Source organism: Pteropus vampyrus, unplaced genomic scaffold, assembly GCF_000151845.1.
Source record: "Pteropus vampyrus isolate Shadow unplaced genomic scaffold, Pvam_2.0 Scaffold93, whole genome shotgun sequence".
NCBI lineage: Eukaryota > Metazoa > Chordata > Mammalia > Chiroptera > Pteropodidae > Pteropus > Pteropus vampyrus.
Genome location: NW_011888874.1, coordinates 2112480 through 2129592, shown reverse-complemented (window position 1 = coordinate 2129592; position 17113 = coordinate 2112480). Strand labels below are relative to the sequence as shown.

Here is a 17113-nt window from a genome sequence, read left to right as displayed (position 1 = left end):
GATAAATCGTAGGATAGTCCTAGCATGGGAGTTTTATCCTGCACTTAAGGAGAGAAACACTGAAATAATAGATGATTTATATTAGACTTAGGACTTCCTCTCTAAGAACACAAAGAAGCTCAGTTAGATAAAACTGATATAATAGAGGAATGATTTTTTATTAATATGTAAAATGTCCTAGATGTTTTTCACTACATGAAAAAAAAATTTAATGTAAGAAATCGATTGTGCATCTTTCTTTTCTGCAGACTTGCTGTGAGTTTATGGGCAATAAACGTGTGCTGTCTTTATAGGGGAGCCAGGTGACGTGTGCACAGAGTGTCCTTGTGTTCCAGGGCCTCCGGGCCTCCCAGGATTGCCAGGGTTAGATGGCGTAAAAGGAACCCCAGGTACACACAATCTTCACACGAGTGTTTTCGCAAGTACAAAAAGGTCAAGCCACCAGGCTGCTGGAGGTCATGATGCGGCTTACGTGAGCTCAGAGGGAGATGTTCAAAAATATACCCTGTTAATATACAGTAAGCCAAAATCGCGGAAAAGCTGGCATTTCCTCCCGTTCTATTCTGGTTGCCGAACTCTAGCAAACTGTTGTGTCAGCCAGGAATTGTCAGCTCAGAATCCGATAGGGGACTGACAGGTAACTTGGAGGAGAGAAGCGGTGACACTAAACACACAGCATTTTGTTCTTCCATAAAGAAATATGCTCTCTCCTGTTTTTTGATGAAAAGAGACCACCCTTCTCAGCCCATTTTTTCATGTCCCCACTTTGGATAGAGTCAAGGGCATATGCAGTATCTAACGTTCTTCTTAAGTATACAAATGCAATAAAAAGGTACAGCGATGGGCTAAGCTCTGGGAACGGTAGAGCGTGGTGATGGTGGCGGTAAACTGGGGGGCACATTATAAAGGGCCATGAGGGACCCCACTCCAGCCTATTGTTACTTTGCAACATTTTAGGCCTTGTATTAATCTTCAGGCTGTGGACAAAATCTTGAAGTAGAGAAAGTCGCTATTTATTAGGTGGGTTCCTCTGCCCCTTGTGTCACTCCCCTGGCTACCCAGGGCCCCTCACGTGGCACCACACACAGTCTCGGTTCTGCCATCAGCACCTCGGTCTTTAAACACCATCATCAAATTATCATTAACCAATAAGAGCCTAAGTTACAAAGCCCTTGGTCAGTGTGCTGGGCACTGTTCTGCCTGTCTTCTGGACCTCCATACCTGTTGCTCACATCAGCCCTACAGGTACGTGCTACCAAACCCCATTTGACAGGTGAGGAAGCTGAAGCATAAGGTGACATAGCTAATAAGTGGTCGTGCCTGGACGCAAATCCAGACACTCTCCTCCACAGGTAGCTCTTCAATTGCTGTACCCGCGACGGCCCTTTGAGGCAGTTAATCCAAAGGTCGACCTGGTGACATAGACAAGGGAACGTTTGTATATGACCACTGTCCACAGACATTTGCTTTGGCACAGGGTCTGCGGGAGGCTGGTGCTCAGCTCAAACGACAGAGGCTAATGGTGGCAGCTGCAGGCAGCATGGACAGCCAACAGAGGGCGTGCTTTTAGGCAGGGATCCTTTGTCACTCAGATCCTACCCACTTTTTTATTAACGCCTTATTACTTTGCAATCGCTCCCCTCTGATTCTCTGAGACAAGCCTGAGAAGGAAAAAGAGGCAAAGGTCGGGGAGGGAGGACTCTTCCTCAAGCAGCTCCTATTCAGTGCCCACATCTCTGGGGGAAATGTTCTATTGAAAACAAAAACTAAATAACTGTGCATAGTGCCAGGTGGGTACTAGACTAATCAGAGGGATCACTTCGTAAATTTTATAAATGTCTAACCACTATTCTGTACATCTGAAGCTAATATAAAATAATATGGAATGTCAATTCTAATCGAAAAGTGAACAATTTTAAAATAGCGATCATAATAAATGTAAAACATAAATAATAAAATTTTATGTTTCTTAAAAAACAAAACTAAACTAAACTAAACGAAAAGGTAGGGAACGAATGAAGGGAAAGCGATCATTATTTTCCTGCCTTCGCCTTGAGTGACCGCTGGCCCAATCCCGGAATGCATGTGAGCGGCTCACAGCTACTGACCAACTAGCTGTACTGTTGTATTTTCTTTGGTTTTTCTACACTTGACATATGACAGGTATAGCTCAAAGATGATAAAACTGTCCGAATATATATCCTGGCTCAAATCTTGCAAAAAATAAAATCTGAATAGGCACGTGTTAATACACTGACTTGAGATCCATACAGAAAATCCCGTAAAGAGATCTTTACAGAGATACTTAAATACCTATAAGAATGATAAAATTGTACAGCAAAATGCAATTTGGCAACAGATATCCAAAGCCTCAGAAAAGTTTGTGCCTGTTCTGTCCTGCAATGACACTTTTAGGAATTTATTGCAAAAAAAAAAACAGTTGGATAAATTTAGAAAACTAAATATCCAGGGATATTTATCATAGCATAGTTTATAACTGTTAAAGTTGAAAAAACAAAAAACAAAAACAAAAACCCCAATCTAAATATCTGAAAACAGGACAACAGTTAGCTCAGCGATCCCCAACTTTTGTGGCACCAGGGACCGGTGCTCCTATGAGAATCTAATGCCTGATGATTCGAGGTGGAGCTGGGGTGGGGATGCTAGGCTGGGGAGCAGCTGTAAATACAGTTGAAGTTTCACTCACTGGGCTGCTACTCACCTCCTGCAGTGCAGCCCAGTTCCTAACAGGCCACGGACGAGCCCGGTCTGCGGCCCGGGAACCCTTGAGTTAGCTGAATAAATGATGGTTCACCTGTGCAATAGGCTACTATACACCCATTTAAAGTAAAGCTATAAATCTATATTTATTGACATATATACAGTATGATTACAAAATGTGTATACATCCTATGCATTTATGGATATAAGTTTTATAAGTAATATACATGAAAATGTTAGCAAATATCACCTTCTAGGGGTAGATTTTATTGGTGACTTTCATTCTTTTTTCTGTCTAATTTTTTTACCATGAGAATATGTTACTTTTATCATCAGAAAAAAATTAAAGTATCTCCTTAAAATTATAAAGACAAGAATTTTAGGAAGCTAAAAATCTGTAAGAGTTCTTGTTTTTTTACATTGTCTCTTGTTCCAGTTATTAAGTCTCATTCTCTTCTTGCGCTGCATGTTTTAAGATAGAAATTGTCTTTCTTTCCTCAGAAGAAAACGCCCTTTTTCCTTCATATACCGCATTGCCCTGGCTGCTCAGAGCTGGCGTTCAATGAATATTTAATAATTCACTGCTTTGCAGGCGGACGAGGGGAAGCTGGCATTAAAGGAAGCCCAGGGTCCCCAGGAAGCGCGGGTCTCCCAGGATGTCCAGTAAGAGTTCATGGTTTTGAAGCTTTAATTGCAATCTGGAACACGGAGCACTGGAAATAATACAGTTGCATCGCATATAGGTTATCGGTTTGGTGTCTGGCAAAGAAGAGGCACTTTACAGATACTTGTTGATTAAATAAATAAACGAATGATGTATGAATGAATAAGTGAATGAACTAGTGAATTTATCATTTTAAATGGTCTCAGAGACGGAAAGCAGATCAGTGGATCCCTGGGGCTGAGGCTGAGCTGGGATTGACCACAAATGGATTTGAGGAAATTTGAAGGAGGGATGGAAACGGCTTGATGCTGAATTGTAGTGATCATAGCATAAATGTATAAATTTACTTTAAAAATCATTGAATGGTATTCTTACAAAGGATACATTTTATGGTGTGTAAGTTACACCTCAATAAAGGGGTTAAAATTTTTCATTTGATTATCATAGTGAATGAGAAAGGTATTTGTGGATAAATATATTTTAAACGAAATTATCCAGAGATGCATGTTAAAATTTATCAATATTCTAACATAATCTGAATTATGATCATAGTTGTAGCATATCGAATTAGATGATTGTATGTCGCATTGAATTGTACTAACTGAATTCTTTTCCAGTTTTGGAGGCAAAAACAAAGCAAAAAGGAAAAAAGCTGAAAATTATACTTGTGTGCCAAAGAAAGTTTCTGAAAAAAAAAAAAAAAAAACATGTTCATGAAAATTGAAAATTTCTTGTTTCTACTTTTTTCTTTTTTTGAGATTGAAAACAAGAACAACTTTGCCCAAGCACAATGTAGACTCATTTCTGTACCACTTTAGGGATTCCCAGGTGCTCGGGGTGATCCAGGACTTAAAGGAGAAAAAGGTGAAGCATCTCAGCCAGAGGGACAAGTAGGTGCCCCGGGGGATCCGGGACCCAGAGGACAGCCAGGAAGAAGGGGCTTAGATGGACTTCCTGGAACCCCTGGAGTAAAGGGAGTACCAGGACCTAAAGGTGAACCGGTTGGTATCTAGTAACTTTTTTTAAATTACCCTCCTTGTAAATGAAGTGCTCTGATGTTAAGACAAGGCGATTTCCTTTCAAAAACTTGGCTACTCATCACAGTTCGTCCCCCTAACTGCAGAATGAGGCATCTTCAAACCAGAGCAAATATTTCTAGTATTTTGACAAATAAATAGATAATACTTAATGATCTCTTTAGCCCCAAGAAAATTCTATGATGATAAAGACCTTGTCCCATACGCAAGTTGCAATTCTACATTTGTGTCAAGTGAGTTTTTAAAGAAGTTCAGAAAATGATTAATAATGGAAAGTTTCAGCCAATATTTGGGGGGGAGAGACAATGTCCATTCAAGTAAAAATAAGTGTGGAAAAGGACAGACTATTTAGGGGTGAAGTCAAATAAAGAGATCAAATATTTTGTCATTCACAATATTGAAGATTATGTAGATTTAATCTCTTTTCATGGGCTAGAATCTCTCACATGTGCAGTTGAGAAATTCCTACCAGGATATATTTTTCTGTAAGAAATTTGCAAGGCATACTGCCCAGCCTGTTCTATAAAATAACAATTTCTCCCAGGGTTAATCAGTGTTATCCAATAAAAGAAGTCCCTTTGAACAGGGTACCGTGGCAAACAAATTTAAAGATTCATTTACAGACTCTTTAATGCCAGAATATGAATTGTGACTCCCTACATGTACATATGGTATGCAGTTTTTCCTAAACCTTTTTGGCTACAAAGCACTTTTTGGCTAGGAATAGCTAGCATAGCCAGTGGTTCTCAGACCCTCCTTTGGCAAACTGCCAGGCAGTCCCCTAGTTAGTAGCTACGCAAAGAGGAACAGAGCTAGAGTGCTTTGGGTCTAGTTTTAACAGAGTTGGTAAAGATGTCCTAGAAAGTAAAAGAGAAAATCAAGGTGACGTGTTGTTTGTTATGCTCTGTCATTGTAAAGGAAGAAGGACCACTTAGCCACAAATGATATAAACAATGAAAAATCCAGTCAAATTTATTATTTGGGGCCACGTTGGAGAGGAAAGAGAACTTCGATTATTTTGTCAAATTCAATTTCTTCAAAACATACAATTTATTTTCAAAGTTAAACCCTATAAAGACATTTTAAAGATATTTTATAAGAAAAAAATTAATACAGATGAACTATCTCTTTTGTAATGAAAATACCTGGTGAAAACCCAACAAATAAAGCTTTGCTGTACTGGTTTAGAAATGTGCCATTAACATGAATGTAACCCGTAATGCCATTTGAACTCTTGGCCAATTTGAGCTACATTTTAGGGGCTATTATCATATGGGTAGCATCCCACTGTAGGACATCTCAAGTGGGACTCAAGAGCTCTCCGAGTTAATGAAATATGGCTGAATCCCAAAGGGCACAAAACCACAGAAACCACAGTGCTCTTATGTTAGCAACTCACCTGTTCAAATGCCAACCGCTTTTTAATCCAAAAGACCTTCTCAAAGGCTGTTATTCCTATTCGTGGTAATATTAACCTGTGTAAGGAGATACTGGAATGAAGCACCATCCACACATATTCCTGTTGTCACAGGCCCTCAGTGGTGAGAAGGGGGACCAGGGTCGTCCAGGAGATCCTGGCATCCCTGGGTCCCCAGGACCTGCAGGACCAGCTGGACCACCAGGCTATGGACCACAGGGAGAGCTTGGTCCAAAGGGCGCCCAAGGCATTCCTGGAGCCCCTGGACTACCTGGAGAAGCCGGTTGGTTAGTTTTCTTTCCAGTCCTGTTTTCCTGTGGAGTGGGTTGGTGGTTCCTAGAGCTGGTGAAGCTCCCTCAAGACCACTGGATGTATAGAAACTTGCTTCTAAAGTAGAATATGTCAACTCATAGACACCGGGAAAAACATGTGGGATATGTAAGATTAAGTCTATTTTTCTCCCTATTCCTGAGTAATTCAGTTGAAATTTCCTAGGTAGACTGTATCCTTTACTGATATACATATATGGAATTAATGGATCCTGATGGATGAGTCCAAGTTAGTTACAGTAAACAAAGGGGAGGCAAAAACCTAGGACATTGACCTTGAGATGCTTCTTCTAAGCGTCAAAGATCCACTGCTATTATGAATTTGTTTTTGTTTTTTTTAACCCATAACCCAATAAATGTTCTATAAGTAAAACTTCAAAATATCTAAGATGAATGAAGAAAAGTGTCTGATAATAGTTTTAGTCCTATAACTTTTGGGATCCACCTGTGCTGAACACAGTTGCTGGATACAGGAGGAATCTGATCCTCGATATTTACCTGTGGCAAAGAACAGGGCAGACGAGAATTGCACGTTACAGACAGTTTTAAGTAAATAATGCTACCGTGGTCATTTTCTACTTCTAAAATCATTTTAAAAGGTGAGACCCAATAAACTAGTAGTCTCCAAATCTTTTCATAGCATCCCTCATCAGTAAAAAAAATTTAAGTACACAACCCCAAAGTATTCATACATATTATAAACCGTACACATATGTTTCTGTCCACGTGTGTATGTAAAACTTATTTTATGGTTACATATACCTGCGTATTCTTTTTCTGTACCTTATTTTTAAGGCTGCTCTTCTAATCCAGGAACCCATGGCAGCCCACAGTCCAAATCCAGCCTACCGCCTATTTATGTATGGTCCACAGGCTAAGAACATTTTTTATATTTTTAAATGATTGGGAAAAAAACTTTTGAATAATATGTTGTGAAATTCAAGTTTCAGTGTCCATAAATTAAGTGTTATTGGCACACAGCTACACTCATTCATGAACATATTCTTTTGGCTGCTCTTATGCTACGATGGCAGAGTTGAGTAGTCAAGCCAGAGACCATCTGGACCACAAAGCCTAAATTATTTACTATCTAGCCCTTAGCAGAAAAAGTTTACTCGATCCTCTTCTGTTCTTTCTAATGGTGACTCCTTAGTGAAGGACTCCATTGTCCTAAAATATATTATCATCAAATGTCCCCATTACACTACTGTCAACCCACTTTTTCTGTAAATATATGAAATTTATGTATGGAAATACTAATAACGCTTATCATGAACATGTTCTTAATATTGGCCATTGTGGTCAGAATATTATCTGAAATCTTTGCCACCTGAGTAGGCATTATTTCCCCAATGACACATGAGAAATTTATAGAAAGTTTGAAAAATATCCCTCAGCTCACAGACCTTATAAAGACAAGGCCAAGCCACATTTCATGATTTGCATAATACACCATACTTTCTTCCTAGGAAAACTAGTCACCTAGTAAATATCCTACCAGTATTCACCAATTTTTAAGCTGAATTCATATCATTAATTTTTTTTTAAAATAGGCTCTTTTGCAATAGACTAGTATGTTGGGCTATTAATTAAAACAAGCCTTAGACAATAATAGATGCTAATAAATACTTGTCAATTGAATAAGGAAGTTTCTATGGGTTGGTCATCTTTCAGCCAGTGTTGAAGCCTATGTAAGCAGAGACTATTTTTTATATTCCTTGGAATATGTCTGTAAACCCTTTATTATCATATCATCTATTATATTTTCCCCCTGAACCAAGAAAAGCTTCAATAAGCACATTAATGTTATGATCATAAATTTTATTAAGGTCCTAGGGGAGAATTCAGCGTTTCGACACCAGTCCCAGGCCCCCCAGGACCTCCAGGGCCTCCAGGCCATGCTGGCCCCCGAGGTCCACCTGGTGAGTATCCGCTTTGCAAAGTCTTGTGCATGGCATCAGATGGTACCCTGTCTCTCCTTGAAAAACACCGTCCCCACAATAAGGGAAAAATAAATTCATTGGCTCCCAAAGACAGCACAGGCCAGAGTGTCAGATACAAAGCCCATAGGCAGGGGACTTGCCGTTGTCCTTTGAAGTTATCCAAATCATTCCCATTGGGGCTTCTGGTTCGAAAAAAGAATTGATATATAATTACTTAAGAGGAACTTGAGAGCAGAACAATCTTCATGGATTTTTTGGTGGCAGAACAAGGAATGGTTGCCAGTGGGTGATCAGGATAGTACCTACAGCTTCTTCACGTGAAAAATGTAACTTCTTTGCCAACATGATCTAAAATTTAATTTTGTGTGCATAGTTCAAGATACCTTGAATATTTCTTTTTAGTAGTTTTACTTTCGGAATTATTGGCAGTTCCTAATGATTAGTCCGTTGGGTAGAAATGGGGAAGAAGTCAGGGTTATGTTAAAATTATTTCTTAATTTCCAAAAATGTCTGAGATGACGCAGAAACTTAGACGTTTTGTTTGAAGGCAAGATGAAGAGAAGTGGCTGATGTGGATCTGGATGTGTTTTTAAGGTTTCCCTGGACCCCCAGGAAAATGTGATAATCCGGGTGTTCCTGGGCCTGATGGTGAACCAGGAATTCCAGGAATTGGATTCCCTGGGCCTCCTGGACCTAAGGGTAAGTTAAAAAATTTTAAAACATAAGGCTCATTGTGGATATTTAGAAAATATAAATATATATAATAAATACCATAGGCAATACCCATAATATCCTTTGAAAAGATGTATTCCACTAGTCTTAAATGGAACAAAATACCTTACAATAATATTAGGTAAAAAAGCAGAATTCATGATGATTTATGCAATTTCATCTCAATGCTATTTTTTAGTGCATAGAAAAAGAAACTGGATGGAAATTCATGAAAATGATTCTTGATAGTGGGAGTATGAAGAGGTTTTTTTTTTTACTTCTTAATAGATGCCTACACTTTTTACGTCTATATATTTCTTCACTTTATACATTTCTTCATAATAAAAAATAAACTATTAAATCACAAATAGCTGATTTCCCTATACACTCCAAAATAAATCCCAAAAGTTATTTTCCTTTGGGAAAAGAAAAAATGCTCTTCTCATCAAAGGGGAAACACTCCAAAGAAATCCAGATGCTGAGAACTTAATAACCTGAAGCTCCCCAGTGACAAACACATTAAAGTCCCGTGTAGGATGACATATGAGTATTCTCAGTCACCAGGCCATCACATTGAACTTCAGATTTTATGATGATTTCATGTTTTTTTCCAATATTATTTAAAGTGTTTATCGAAATATAATCCATACTGGTGCTTCATCTCTTAGATTTAACGCATCATCAATGTTTATCATACATCAGTTCTGCCCAAATATGGGAATATTGACCTTAATTTATAAGTATTTGAAATGGAAAACATCATCACATTTCTCACATGGTCACAAGAATGGCTTTGACTGTAATTTCCTGAATTTGTTCCCGATGATCTCTGCAGTAGCCCAGTCTGGCCCGTATTTATGCGTGGTCCTTCTTGGACCCTGCATGAAGAAAACTGCATCCAAGCTTGTGACCCCTACAGAGTCACCCTCAGGAGGGAGAGAGACCGTAAAATAGGGGACCCAGAACTAGCCTAAGAGCTTCTTGAAAGCAGGGTCAAAATTTCCCAGTTGAACCTAATGAATCTCGTGAACTAAGTGTTATTTAAAAATTGGTCAAATTAGGGGCACCAAGAAATGCTTTGAGCATAGCTTTGCTCTAAGCATTTCCTCTTCTGAACCACAGAATAGAGAAAATGCTGTGTGCGAGTCCTTTCTTAGTGCTCCTGTCATGAATGGATGAGAAGTTAATTAGTTACCGTCAATGGCTGCTATAAAGTTCAATATTATTTAAAGTGCTAGGCAGTTCTCTTGCGCAAGCCATGTTGAAAAAGTCTGTCTGGATGCTAGAAATGCTTTATATCTTTATCTGGGCCACACTTGCATAGATATAGATAGATCTATAAGTATATTTTACATTTAGTGTATAGCCAGATCAATATTTACATGTGTGTGTATATTTATGTCTGTACACACATGTAAATATTGATCTGGCTGTACACTAAATATATAATATACTTAAAAAAAAAAAGTTAGCCAAATGGTCAATCAGGATCAGCAGTTTAAAAAATTGTCGAATCAGAATCGTAGAGGTGCTAACCCACAGAAATGGAGAAGGTAATTTTTTAAATTGGGAACCAACGTAACCTGATTTGGATTTGAACTTTTTTTTAATTGCTAACTTAGCAGTTGGCTTTCTCATCATTCAAGCTTTCATAAAAACATCTACAGTTGCTCGCCTCATAAAAAACATTAGATAAAATAAGAGAGATACTGTTCAGAATCTTTTGATGAGACTAATCCTACAACCTTTATTTTTTCTCTGTAGGAGACCGAGGTTTTCCAGGAACAAAAGGATCACCAGGTTGTCCTGGAGAAATGGGAAAGCCGGGGTCACCTGGAAAGCCAGGTGTCCCAGGAGACAAGGTCTTTGAGAATTAAAATTCAGACTGATGTGGGGAGAGGATGAGCACTCACAGTTGGCCAGTTAGGATGTTTCTGCCAGTCAGGATGCTCTGTGTATAGAAATTATCAATATATTTGTATAGGATGAAGATATTGAATTTGTCTAAAATTTCTTGAACCACCACCCCACCCCACCCCTTTTAGGAAGGAAAATAGAAGGAGTTAGAAGACAGGTTTGCTCATCTATTCTCCTCTTAATCTCCAGAAACATTCAGAGCATTTTAAATGGGAACTCTCAAAAGAAACATGGATAGCTGTGAGAAAAACTATCAAGAGAAGAGACATCTAGACTTTACGGAAAATTCCACAGTATTCAGAAAAAGTGGAAGCTCGAAAGAATTATCAAGCATAGTTTTATGGAAAAGTCAGCAACTAGAATTGAAAAGGAAAGTTGATAGAATAGTGGTGACTGTGCAAAACAGACTTAGAACCTCCGTAATGGAGATATTATTTTCAAGTAAACAGCCCCAAAGACCAGTCAATAATCAATAGGGTTTGGGCAGCATCATGTAGTCCAACTAACATAATTTCTGTGCCATAGGGAGAACCAGGACTAGCGATCCCTGGAGAACCAGGAATACCAGGTTTTCCAGGAGAAAAAGGCAATTCTGGGGAAAATGGAGAAATTGGACTCCCTGGATTTCCAGGTCTCCCTGGAATTCCGGGAACTGGAGGGCTTGATGGACCACGAGGTACAAGAGCAAATGCAATTACTTTTCTCCACTGTGAGCTCGTAAAATGCAGCAAATCGAATATTTGGGGATGGAGAATTCTCAAAGTTCTAGAGCAATAAATAGAAGCCGTGGGGCCTAATTATTTTTCTATCCAACGTTGTTGCCCTACCTTTGTTTCTTCTTTCCTTCTTCCTTCCATCTCTCCGTCTTCCTGAGGGTCCCGTACATAAGGCACATTAACGATATTAAATATTGGTCCCATTTGGGGGAGAAAGTTACAGGAGAATGGTTGGGATAGCAGTACTCAGACCTTGGGTTTTGGCACCTGAATGTATTATATTCTTGGGCTCTATTTTGCAGGAGATCCAGGGCAGCCTGGACCACCTGGAGAAAAAGGACTCCCAGGAAGATGCACAGTGGGTCCCAGGGGAGCCCAAGGACTTCCGGGCTTAAATGGATTGAAAGGGCAACAAGGTAAGAGGATGCCCTCTGGACCAGTCACTAGATGGACAAGTGGCATGGGACTGCTGCTGTGTGTTTTGCTGTTTAACATCAGAAGTTTCTAGCAATAAGGTCTGACCACTCACTGTTCAGTGGGAAATGCTATTTCAGAAATATAAACCTGTTGCCACGGATTTGTTGCAGTGAGTACCACCTGTAGAGTGAGAGACCTCAAGTCAGTGTAGAAAGTTGTCTGTGCCTTGTATGCAAGAAATATGAACACTAAATATGTAGGTAGATGTATATTTACATATATATTTATTTAGGTAGATATATATTTACATATATATATTACATATGTATATATAATATATATATATATATAAAACTCTCGAAAAAGGTTTTACCTTTATAATTATATTAAAGTGGTAAATTTATCCTTATTATTAAAATAGAGTGAAGGTATGCAAAAATATCCATTTAACAAGTTATAAACTGAAGTATGTAATTAGTTGCTTTAAAACAACATAAAAGAAAGGTGTGAAAATAAATCAGAATTATGCAGACTACTGTTAGAGTGTACAGCTGAAACTTACTGGATTTTGTTTACCAATGTCGCCATAAAAAAATAATAAATAAATTTTAAAAATAAAAAAATAAAAAATTATGCAGATTAGATGGTCCAAATAATGGAAATTTGCTCCATCTTTTCGGGTCCTCTCAGCGAGATCTGTGATCTGTTACAGGAGAAAATCCTTTAGAACTCAGCTAATGCCTGTGGGCTATCACAGTGCTTAATGTGTTCACACAAACAAATCTGTGACCAGGATGTTAATTGCAGTGGTGTTCTTACTGTTCCCAGAAGTATCTGGTGGCTCGCTCCATGTGGGTGGCTCTGAATGTATTCTGCAAGCTAAAGATTGAGCCACAGTCATAAAGTACAGTCCCAGGATATACCGGCAGGACTAGAAAGTAGATCTAAATTCTACATTCTTATTACTGCATGAGTCATTGAAACAGAGAATGTCAAAGCCAAAACAGATCTTAAAAATTTTATAGAAGAGGATGTAAATGAATCAACCTAGTAAGAATGTGGTTTGCTCAAAATCACACAGCTAGATATTTACAGCCATAAAATATTTTTGGAGTTGGTGAGGAATGTAATTATGTGTTTGTTCATTCATTTGTTCATTCTTTCATTCAAATATAGGCAGAAGAGGTGAAATAGGACTAAAGGGAGACCCAGGTATTCCAGGCTTGGATAGGCCAGGATTTCCTGGAGAACCTGGATCACCAGGAATACCGGGTCGTCAAGGTGAGATGGGACCACCTGGTCAAAAAGGATATCCAGGAAATCCAGGATTTTTAGGGCCACCAGGTATCTTTGTTTTGGTGCTTTTACTGTTCTTCTGCTGTCTTCCTCCACATTTTCCTTTTCAGGTGGCTGTATAAACTGGACATAGGCATACGCTTTTGACTCTATGCTTCCCTTTCCGTTAGTATGAGTTTTTTCTTCTGAATTATTTGTAAGGGGCCAGAGGGCAGGGAAATGGTGATGGTGGGATGATCACATTTCACAACTTCCTAGAATATGACGATATTTGCTGTGTAATCTTTTTTATATTACTAGTTAAATGTATTTACTCGTATTTTGTTGAGATTTTTTTGCATCTATATTCATAAGGCATACTGGTCTGTCTTCTTTTCTTATAATGTCTGGTTTAGGTATCAGAGTAATGCTGGCTTTACAGAACAAGACAGGTCATGTTTCCTCCTCTTATATTTTCTAGAAGAGTTTATGAAGAATAGATATTCTTTAAACTTTTGGTAGAATTCAACAACAGAGTCATCTAGGTCTAGGCTTTCTTTTCTGGGGAGCTTTTAAATTACTAATTCAATTTCTTCACTTGTTATGGGTCTATTCAGATTTTCTATTTCTTCTTGAGTCAGTTTTGGTAATCTATGCCTCCCTAGGAATTGGTCCACTTTATCTAAATTATGTAATTTGCTGGCATATCATTGTTTGTAGTATTCTCATAATTATTTTTATTTCATCACTATTTTTATATTTTATACATTTGTTAAAAATATTCCAATAGTCTCCTCATGCATAAGAACCTCACTGATCTTTCTTTCAGAGAAGAACCCAGAATAACAACTTAATCGGCAAATTATTCTTTCTTTCATATTATTAAGCTACTATCATGTGCCAGCAGAGTTCCAGGCCATAAAGACACATTGGTGGACAAGACTTCACCTCCAACAGTGAGGGAGATGAGAATAAATAGATTTGAAAACTAAGTTTAACTCTAGACAACTGCCATAAAGAAACTAATATAAGGGACTATCACAGAAAGCTGTTGGTCATGGATTGAAAGGAGAGAATGCTCCAAAATGTCAACATAATTCTGTTCTCATCCACAAATGTGATTTGCTACCAGTGACTTTTATAGGATGAAGCAAAGGCCATTTACCGACCCAAATGTGGTTATTTTCCTCTTTCCAGAAACCATTTCCTCAACTCCCAATATTTCCTTCTAAGTATGATTTACATTGTTTTATGGAGCATTATTTTAAGGAGCATTTCTCATTCTGCACAACATGGGCTGCTTTGCATTACTTTGTTCCCACAGGTGAAAGAGGAACCGTTGGGATGATAGGCTATCCTGGACACATCGGCCTTCCGGGGCCTGCTGGGAACCCAGGCCCCCCGGGACGGAAGGGTGAGTGATGCGGGGCTTCCCAGCAAACAGGAGGCGCAAACGATGTTCATTTATTTAACAGTAAAATGAATTATTTTTTATTCTTTGTGAGGAAAATAGTTCTGAGAGAACCGTGTATTTGATTTTGCTGTTGTCTGTATTTCTTTTTCCCATTCAAATGGGATCATATTTTCTCTGTGCCGGTTTGTATGCTTCAGTTATGGGGCTGCTTGTTTGGGGAAACTCTCAAGTTGTCAGTACTGTTAACCGTTTTGGCTTCTTTGTTTCATTTCGTTCTATGGCAAGCACCATTGCCGTCTGAATCCTTATGAGTTATTTAAGGATTAAGGAACTGCTGTTTTTATTCTTATCTTATAGGTAGCATTGGAATTCCCGGAGCGAAGGGTGAGAGAGGACCTTCAGGAGCCAAGGGGGAAGAAGGGGACAAAGGACCTCCCGGGCCTTCTCAAATATCCCTCTTAGTGGGGGACAAAGGGGAACCAGGCCTCAAAGGTAGAGACTGCCTTATGCTGAGAACCAGAACATCAGAGCTGACTCTGAGACCAAGAATTATCAAGGCAAATCTTCATGGTTGGCTAATGAGGACAGTAAGGGCCAGTGTTTAGTTTCCTGCCCACAGTCACACAGCCATTTGGTGGCCCACGCCTGGGTCTTGTGTGCCTTGCATAATAATATGTTGCCTCCTTAAGGCATAACTTTTTATTTCTAAGTCAATTCTGCATGTTGGTGTGCTGTATGTAAATTGTCACTTGTCAATTTTAAATGATAAGCCCCAAAGCCCCTTTTTGCCAAGTAAAAGAGAAAATTAAACCCTTAGGAAATGCCACATGAAAACCTTCCCTGGCTGAAATAGAAACCTCCACCCTAAATTCTACTTTATTCCATCAACTGTTAAGATGAATTTTTCTCATTGCATCTAAAAACTGCTTCTCATGCTCAAAATCCTTTGGAGAATAATTATTAAAAAGAAAGTATGTTTTAATTGAAAATTAATGCTTTGGAATGTTGTTATTAACTGTAGCTACTAAACTAAAATTCAAACCAAATCAAATTATTTCAAGTTATTTGAGCTCTTTCTGTGACAGTTTTTGTTATATGATCAATACAACCAATATAAAATCAAATTTTAAGAAAGCCTAATTATGATCTTCTTGACCAATTTTAATCCCAAGTAATTTAAAAAAAAAAAAAACAACAGAATTTCTATGTAAAATGAAGTGTTTGCTGATCAAACTTTCATAGCAGGGAAGAATAAAGGAAAAATGTGTTTCCAGTTGCAAAACCATATTAAGTTTCGAGTATTTTGTAACAAATTTTGAGAAGCGGAATTGTGTTCAACAAATATTTATATGCTTGGCACGTGAAGACTTATAGTCCAGATAAAGATTTGCTAAGAAAAATTCTACAGAGTTCTGTAGACCGCAGGAGAAAAGCTGAGTAGTCGTCTTTCCCAGAATTAGGAAGGACTTCGCAGAATCCAAACGTCTTAGATCAGCTTCTTTACCTCTTGCTCTTTGCCTATCTCTCCAGCTGTATGACATTTATTTACTCAATAATCGTTTTTCAATATCTATTAACTGGGCATTTTACTGTGTCCTGAAGACACAGAAATGAACATGGCAGGGGGCGTATCCTGGTCTTGAACTTACAGTTCAGGGCGGGGAAAAGAGACACTGATGGATCTTTAAACATGTCCTGTATAGGGCCAAGTAGTGAGTATCTTAGGCTTTGTGGACCACATATGGTCTTTGTTGCAGAGTCTTCTTTAGTGTTCATTTCTCTATTTGTTTACAAATCCTTTAAAAATGTAAAAACCATCCTTAGCTCTCCAGCCATACCACACCAAGCCAGATTTGGCCGGCAGGCTGTAGTTAGTTAACCCCTAAAAACCCGAAGTGAATGAATACACTAAATATACAGTTTTAGATGATGATAAATCATAATGGAAATGGAAAAAACAAAAGTTAACAAAGAAAATAATCAAATACACTGGGTACTCACTGCTCCTTCGCAAATGCTGTGTTCTTGCCTGAGAATCCTGTCCCATTCCATGCTTTTTTCTACCCAGCTAGCTCCCACCTGGTCTTCAAGACTGAGCTAAGAAAATATCCCCTGTTCCAGAAATTCTTCCCTGTAGCATATTGCGCCCAACTCTGTTACAGAACTTAGCGCATCAGGTGGCAATTGTTTGTTTACTTGGCTATCTCCCCCCCAAAACGCTAAAAACTTGGAGAAAGGGAACATGATTTATGTCTCCAGTACTCGGCACAAGACCTGTCTATTAATTCGATGCTTGACCCATATAAAAAAATAAGTACATAAGCAGGAAAACAGCCAAGGAAAGTGAATCTGCTTAAGAAAAGTCATAAAGCCAGGCCGTAGATGGTAGAATGCTTCAAAGGCCAGTGGAAGAAGTTTGTAATTTACACTGTATATAATAGATTCGAGGAATATTTTTGAGCGGAAAAATAATGTGCTCAAAGCCATGTTTTACAATAGTAGGATGGTGTTGTGGGAAGTTTATGAGCTTTCCCAACTGCAGAACTGGTTCA

The 17113-nt window shown here is 38.5% G+C and overlaps 1 protein-coding gene across 1 annotated transcript in view; it reads left to right on the top strand.

The window, feature by feature from the left end:
- The window catches only part of COL4A3 (collagen type IV alpha 3 chain), an 87005-nt gene that overhangs the window by 42756 nt on the left and 27136 nt on the right, over positions 1–17113 (top strand). The window contains exons 21-32 of the mRNA XM_011364099.1: positions 294–389; positions 3314–3384; positions 4204–4386; positions 5954–6122; positions 7998–8090; positions 8706–8810; positions 10587–10684; positions 11265–11415; positions 11758–11871; positions 13049–13216; positions 14472–14561; positions 14919–15053. Of these exons, the coding sequence (XP_011362401.1) occupies positions 294–389; positions 3314–3384; positions 4204–4386; positions 5954–6122; positions 7998–8090; positions 8706–8810; positions 10587–10684; positions 11265–11415; positions 11758–11871; positions 13049–13216; positions 14472–14561; positions 14919–15053 (1473 nt within the window). The remainder of the gene's footprint in view (positions 1–293; positions 390–3313; positions 3385–4203; positions 4387–5953; positions 6123–7997; positions 8091–8705; positions 8811–10586; positions 10685–11264; positions 11416–11757; positions 11872–13048; positions 13217–14471; positions 14562–14918; positions 15054–17113) is intronic.